At 40.9% G+C, this 8,075-nt stretch overlaps 1 protein-coding gene across 1 annotated transcript in view; it reads right to left on the bottom strand.

The window, feature by feature from the left end:
* Positions 1–7,196, bottom strand: part of SYCP3 (synaptonemal complex protein 3) — a 9,293-nt gene extending 2,097 nt beyond the window's left edge. Inside the window, exons 1-4 of the mRNA XM_015567581.1 lie at positions 6,880–7,196; positions 6,673–6,707; positions 5,019–5,136; positions 4,119–4,218 (exon numbers count right to left, since the gene is read on the bottom strand). Coding sequence (XP_015423067.1) covers positions 4,119–4,218; positions 5,019–5,136; positions 6,673–6,707; positions 6,880–6,884 — 258 coding nt within the window. The 5' untranslated portion in view covers positions 6,885–7,196. The remainder of the gene's footprint in view (positions 1–4,118; positions 4,219–5,018; positions 5,137–6,672; positions 6,708–6,879) is intronic.
* Positions 7,197–8,075: the final 879 nt, after the last annotated feature.

Below are 8,075 nucleotides of genomic sequence, written 5' to 3'. Positions count from 1 at the left end.
GAGTTGGGAGGAACTAGCCCTGCAGGGGAGGCCAGTTGGTGGTGACCGGGCTGGCAGGGGAGGGCAGTTGGGGGGGACCAGGCCTGCAGGGGAGGACAGTTAGGGGTGACCGGGCTGACAAGGGAGGGCAGTTATGGGTGACCAGGTCAGCAGGGGAGGGCAGTTAGGGGCAATCAGGACGTGGGGTAGGGCAGTTAGGGGTAATCAGGCCAGCAGGGGAGCAGTTAAGGTATCAGGCCAGCAGGCAGAGGTGGTTAGGGGTGATCAGGCAAGGAGGCAAGCGGTTTGCAGCCAGCGGTCCCAGATTGCAAGAGGGATGTCCGATTGCTGGACAGGGGTCAGGCCTAAACCAGCAGTCAGACATCCCCTGAGGGGTCCCAGATTGGAGAGGGTGCAGGCTGGGCTGAGGGACACCCCCCCCCCGGTGCATGAATTTCATGCACCAGGCCTCTAGTACAATATAATAATCCTACCAGTCATTGAATAGGAAATCTTAACAATACTCAATATATCTTAATTCTTGGTGCTTTCAATATCAACAGAGATAATCCTTCCGATAATGCTGGTCTTTCAGTTCCTTGGCCTACTTTCTACCCTACTTTAGTCATTCCCTTACATACTTATACCCTAGATTCTGTCATTACCAATAACTAGTAACCTGTTTATAGTATGAATAATAACATACTACTCTGAACTCTTTTAAATAAACTTATCCACACTAATAAAAGACAAATATGCTAATTGACCATACCTTTGCTATGCCCACCAGCCAATCAGAAGAGTATGCAAATTAACCCAACAAAGATGGCGGTTAATTTGCATACACAGGCACCCAGTGAAGACTGAAGACAATGTAGAAGGGAGCCAAGTGGTGGAGAAGGGAACGGATCGGAGGTAGCAGAGGTGGGAGCGGAGCTGAGGCAGCGGACACAGGAGGGAGCGAAGTGGCGGAGAAGGGAAGGAGTGAGGCGGTGAATATGGGAGGGAGGTGAGGCAGCGGGAAAGAGAGGGAGCCGAGGCAGCGGTGAAGGGAGGGAGCAAGGCAGCAGATCCGGGAGGGAGCCGAAGGCGAGGCGGCGAAGGGAGGGAGTGAGGCAGCGGAGAAGGGAGCGAAGCCCGCCTTGGTGGGCTTTGCTCCCTTCTCTGCTTCACTCCGGTCTCAGGAAGCCCTGTTCTTGTAGGAATATTCCTGCAATGGGCCTCTAGTTATATATAAATTTAATCCTCCAAGCAACTCTATGAGATAGGTATTCTTATTATTCCCCCATTCATAAATGAGGTAACTGAGGAAAAAAGAAAAATAATTTTTCCATAGTTCACAGTTAGCATTTGGTCAAACCAGAATGTGATTCCAAACTCTAACCATTACTCATACTGTTTCTCCATATATCCCTTTGTTCAACCACTTCTCTTTACTGTTCTAGCTCACTCTTTGTACTATTAAAGCTCAATAATCTCTATCAAGATCTAAAATCGCCCTAGCTGGTTTGGCTCAGTGGATAGAGCATCGGCCTATGGACTGAAGAGTCCCAGGTTCGGTTCCAGCTAAGGGCACATGCCTGGGTTGTAGGCTCGATCCCCCTTAGGGGGCGTGCAGGAGGCAGCCGATCAATGATTCTCATCATTGATGTTTCTATCTCTCTACCCATCTCCCTTCCTCTCTGAAATCAATAAAAATATTTTTAAAAAGACCTAAAATCTATTTATCCTACCTACTTTTCACTGTCCTCTATTCCCATGTCCTCACATTCCTCTTTCCCAGTGTAAATTCTGTGGTCAATCATTATAATTACTCCTTTCCATCTATATCTTGCTCTCCCTTCTTATTCTGTCACACTTGTTTGCCTAATCTCAACCCTGGAAAATACAACTCCAGCTATCCTGCTTACAATGCTGCAGATGGTCATAGTTCAAGAAAGCAACTACACTAACAGGTCTCTTTAAATCATGATCACTAGCCTAAATTGGACCCTTAGTGCTGTTTGGCAATTATATTTTCTTAGTCTGTTCACTGTCCCACTCTCAAGAAAATATCTTATACCTTCTGATTTGACTTCAAAAGGCAACATATTTTCCACCCTCTGACGACCTTATTTCACTAAACAGAAGTAATCCAGAAAGAGTTTTCAGTCTATCACCATATCTACATACCCATCTACATCTCTGTGTGCTCATATACTCTACCTTCTTTCCTATTTTTAAGGATATACTATCCTTACTGAGGCTTTTTCACATGTCCCATCCATTTTCAAGAATTCAGCAACTGTCTCCCCTCTTTCCACTATTTTTTATTTTTCCCTGAAGATTATTTCTATTTGCACACAAACATGCTACTCTTTCATCATTCTTTAAAAAACAACATCAAAACCCTATGCCCTGGCCAATGTAGCAAAATGGTTAGTGTTGGCCCACACACCAAAGGGTTGAGAGTTCAATTCCTGGTTAAGGGCACATTCCTAGTTGCAGGTTGTATCCCTGGCTCTGGTTGGGGCTCCTGTGGATGGCAACCAATCGATGTGTCTGTCTGTCTCCTTTCCTTCCACTCTCTTAACATCAATGGGAAAATGTCCTTGGGTGAGGATTAACAATGCAAAACAAACAACAATATAACCACAATAACACTTTCTACTCAGACTACCACCCATTCCCTCCACCCCCATTCTTATACTCATTCTAATTGGGTTTTTGCACTCACTATTCCACCAAACCACTCTGTTCAAGACTGATCAGAACCATCCTTATCAACACCAATAATCTTCACATCACCAAATCTACCTTATTTGACCTATAAGCAGCATGTGAAAGTTAATCCTCTCCTTAAAAGGCTTTCTTCACTTTCCTTAAAGTGGTTTTCTTTGTAGCTGTTAGGGCACTCACTCATTCTCATCTTCTTGAACTCTAAACATTGAAATCTACAGGTCTAGTTCTTAGACTTCTCTTTTACATTTACAATCACTCCCTTGGTGATTTCATCCAACCTAATGGCTTAAATGCTGTCTTTATGGTGAGAGTTCCCAACTTTGTATGTTCAACTCATACTTCTTTCCTGAACTGGCCTCATACCAATGACTTACTCAACATCTCCTCTTGGTATGTTTCATATGCATCCTAACATTTCCAAAACTGAGATGATCAACAAACTCTTAAAATTATTTAATATGAATAGCACCTTAGCTCTTAGATAAGAGATGTGTGATAATTTTACAAACAATGAAAGGATGAAATAATGTAATGTAATATATATATATATGGAACTGACTTCCATCTCCCATAGAAATATGCAGGTAACACAAGAGTAAACTATGTTTTGCCCTGGTTGGTTTGGTTCAGTGGATAGAGCAGCAGGCTTCCGAATCCAGGTTGGATTCCAGTCAAGGGTTGGTACCTCGGTTGTAGGCTTGATCCCCACGGCCAATCGTGCAGGAGGCAACCAATCAATGTGTGTCTCTCACATCTATGTTTCTCTCTGTGTGTCTCTCCCCTCCCTTCCACTTTCTCTAAAAATCAATGGAAAAATATCCTCGGGTGAGAATTAACAAAAAAAGGGAAGAAAAAAAAAAGAGTAAACCATGTTTTGATCATAACTGATTCAATAATGGGCAAATTTTCCAAAGGTATCAGTGATATTCCTCCAGAGGACTCTTCTGTCAGGGTTACTAAGAAAGACTCAGTCCACTGGGATTACTAAATTTGTTAAGTCTGGGATTGAAAGAAGCTATCTTGCTTACCACATTGAGAGAGCCTACTAAGAATTGGAGATAGAGCCAAGACTATACTACATGTGCAATCCTCCACCCCCATCCACCTATGCCTGAAGCTAACCTACCCCTGGACTTTTTTTTTATATAAACCAATAGTCCTTTTGTACTTTGGCAAATTTGTGTCACTTGGAACTGAAAGAATCACAACCAATATAGGAAGCAAAGACCATCAGTTTTTATGATTTTGGCATGTGCCTATACTTCTCTGGTTTTCCAATCACCAGGACCAAAGCATAATGCCAGCAATGGATCATGGAACCTGGCCAAATTCTGTAAGTCTCCTACAAGGCTAGGCTCTCCATTTCCACTTGACACTTGGTTAAATAGATTAATTATAATTCTAAGCATGATACTAACAGCTAGTTTTTCTTCTTGTTTCTTGGAATTCTGTATATCTGTCTCCCACTGCTGAAACAAAGTCAGAAACTGCTGAGAATATTCTTGGCTAAGCTTCTGCCTATAAAACATAATAATGATATTGTCATATTTCATACTAGTATGGGAAAAAAACATTCAAAACAAAAGTAACTTTATATACTTTATACTGTAATAAAAGAAGGAAATAAAAGCATCTTAAAATTTCAGATATGAAACCAAGAAGTAAAATCATGATTCCAGAAGTGTTTATTCTCCTAACACTAATAAAAAAGTCCTTTCACATGCTTTAGCTCTTGTATATATAAAATTTCCAGAAAACCCCATTTTACTGCCAAGCAGTTTATTTTTCATTTATTCTACTGAATATGGGTTCTGATATGATAGATTCAATGAAGTTATTATATTAGTACTTATCATATAAGATTTTCAAATAAACATATTTCACTTAACTTGTGCCCATTTTGGTACGATTTATATAAAAGAATAGGTACTTCAGCTTAAATATACAAATTATTTACAATATCAGATTGATCTTTTTCTACACTGTTAAATAGTTGACTTTCACTAGATTAATGGTTATAATAACATTTACTTTTTATCCAGTTAGTATATTTCTATAACAAATACAAATTACCTTTAGACAAAGAAACCTCAATTTTCATTTAAAAGGAGATAAAGGTAATCTTTATTGATTTCTAGGAAATAGATTTCAAGTCTATGAAGGAATGAAGTTATAGTACTAAAGGACTTAGAGAAAAATCAAGCCAAATATATTTTTTACTGAAGATCCCAATAAATATAATAGTGCTTTTCATAATTTACACTAATGAATACTATGAAGTGATAAAAATGTGGCTGTGAAAGAACCAACAACCATACCTTTGTTCTTGTTGGGTTTTCCAAATATGTTCAATTTTCTGGTTACTGGTTTTGAGAGAAATCTTGGTATACAGTGCTAGTCTTTTTTTCTTTGTATTAAGAGCGTTGCTAATGTTAGCTATGTGGAAAATAAATATTCATTAAAATGTAATATTGGAAAAAAATTACATATTTTGTTTCCAAATCCTATATAATAAAAGCCTGATATACAAATTGACCTAACGGCAGAAAGACCAGTAGAATAACCAGTTGCTATGACTTGCACTGACCACCAGGGGGCAGACGCTCAATGCAGGCACTTCCCCAAACCCACAGGCCCCAGGTCAGACAAGGTGGATGCCAGCGAGGGCCCCAATTGCTTCACAGAGGGAGGTGACCGGTGGGGGCAGAGCTGGCTGGTGAATGGGTGGCACCGTCCCCCTATTGCCCCGCTGGCCACCTTCCTCTGTGGGGCAACCGGCGGTGGCGGTGGGGGGCAGGGCCGGCGAGCAGGTAACACCAGGCCGGCCAAGGCGGGTGCCAGCGGGGCCCCCAGATCGCCCCGCCGGTTGCCCCACAGATTGACCCTGATCACCGGCCTTGCCTAGGGACCCTACCCATGCACAAATTTTGTGCACCGGGCCTCTAGTATTGAAATAAATATGAGTAAACGTGGTTCAATAGTTTCAGAAAGACATTTAAAATTAAATTTTAAAATAGGCATAATATCCAAAAGCAAAGTTCTTTGCTTTTTTCTGAGAAAACTTTTCATTATTAATATCTAAGATCAGATTTTTTAAAAATTTATAGATGATTAAACAGTTAATAAAAGGAAAAAACAACCTCAAGGACAGGCTTTAATTTCCTCATGAGAAAACACAAAGGCTACATTTTTCTAAATTTATAAAATACTCACCCACCTCACCCAAAATGAAACAACACATTTAGATTAACTGTTATTAGAACTTACTATATGAAACACACAAAACTATTTTTAAATCCAAAAAGGATAAAAATAGTTAAATCAAAGAATAAGAAAATTATTATTTTATTATTTGCTAATCTTCACCTGAAGACATGCTTAGAGAGAGAGAAACACCGATGTGAGAAACAATTGGTTGTCCTCCACATGCTCCTCAACTGGAGCTCAAACCTGTAATCCAGGTATGTGCCCTCAGCAGGCAACCTGGGCATGTGCCCTGACCAGGAGTCAAACTGGTGACTTTCGAAGTGCATGGGAGAATGCTCAACCAACTGAGCCACTCTAAACGGGCAATTATTTTTTAAAACTACAGTTGGTGTTTCATTTTCAGCATATACTTTACTAAAACAGACCCATACCAACCATACAAAAATCTTAATTTAAGAAAATATCTAGTCTGGCTGGTGTTGCTCTGGCTGGTGGTTAAGTGTCAACCTCTGAACTAGGAGGTCACAGTTCAATTCCCCAGTCAGGGCACATGTCCGGGTTGTGGGGACTATCCCCAGAAGGGGGCGTGCAGGAGGCAGCCCATTAATGATTCTCTCATCATTGATGTTTCTCTCTCTCCCTTCCTCTCTGAAATTAATAAAAATATATTAAAAAAATAAATGATAGTCTTGCATACACTGATCATTATACAAGTTATTTGGTTTAAAACAATTTTTTTAATACAAAGAATCTTCTAAAACATACCTCCAAATCTTTCCAGCATATTCTGTACTTCACCTCTGTAAAGAAATTACATTTAAATATTTTTAATTAAGGATCCATAAAATATCATGCTTGTTTTGGAAGAAATATCACACCCTTAGTATTTTACATATAATACTCATTTGACAATCAAAATCTACTTTTCTTAAAGTACTATCTAACAGGCAAAACTTATGTTGAGCACTTTACCCCATATCTTCAACTGTTACTGCAGAAGTCCTTTTCTTCACAAGCTTATCAATTGCTGGAATCTTTGCTGCATTGACAATAAGAAATCAAAATATTTTTGAAATTAAGTATGCTGTTTGGATAATTTTTAATGAATATATTAATTTTGAGATCGTTTAGGCTTTTTGCCAACATGAGTTTTTAAAGTCAATATATAAATGCAATACTTTCTCTGCAGGTCAGGTGGAATTAAATCAAGATCCAGGGCATTTTTTTTTTCATTCTTACCTGAGGATGTGATTATTGATTTGCGAGAGAGAGGAAGGGAGAAAGGAGGAGAGAAAGAGAGAGGAGGGAGAGAAACATCAATGTGAGAAAGAAACATAGATCTACTGCCTTCCGTACCCACTAGGACTGGGAATCGAACCCATAACCTGGGTATGTGCCATGACTGGGAATGAAGCCTGCCACCTTCAAGGGTATGGGAGGATGCTCCGACCCACTGAGCCACACTGGCTAGGGCTCCAGGACCATTTTAAAGGAACAATTTTGCAAGTTTTCCTGTATTAATGTCATAGCAAAGCCATGCACTATTTTCTCGACATCAAAAGTGGAAAACAAATTATCACTCACAAATAATAGCCAAACAGTCCCTAACTGGTTTGACTCAGTGGGTAGAGCGTTGGCTCAAGGACTGAAGGGTCCCGGATTCGATTCTGGTCAAGGGCATATCCCTCGGTTGCAGGCTTGATCCCTTGGCCTTGGTTGGGGCGTGTGTGGGAGGCAACCAATCATCGATGTTTCTCTGTCTCTCCCCCTTCCTTCCACTCTAGAATAAATAAATAAATAAATAAATAAATAAATAAAGAATCAATGGAAAAGTATCCTCTAATGAGAATTAACAAACAAACAAACAAACAAACATGAGAGCATCAACCCTGCTCCCAGGGGTGCTGCTATGGCGAGTTCACACGGGACGAGCGGGAGTCAGGATTTTAGTCCGGCCTCTGCCAGAGTCTGGCTAAACGTGGGCAAACCCAGCTTTTGCATTTCAGCCCCAAAGTGATAACGTGGTTGACAGGGTGACCAGGAGCCTGCCTGTCAGACCCAGCTCAGCCCCTTTCTGCCCGTCCCACCCGCCGCCTGGCGCCCTCTCCACTCTGCCCGGGTGCCCCTCAGCCTGGCTGCCCCTCAGCCCGGCCGTCCCCTCAGCCCCG

Source organism: Myotis davidii, unplaced genomic scaffold (genome assembly GCF_000327345.1).
Source record: "Myotis davidii unplaced genomic scaffold, ASM32734v1 scaffold120, whole genome shotgun sequence".
Classification (NCBI taxonomy): domain Eukaryota; kingdom Metazoa; phylum Chordata; class Mammalia; order Chiroptera; family Vespertilionidae; genus Myotis; species Myotis davidii.
The sequence above is the reverse complement of the archived record's forward strand: the minus strand, read 5'-3'. Positions and strand labels throughout refer to the sequence as shown.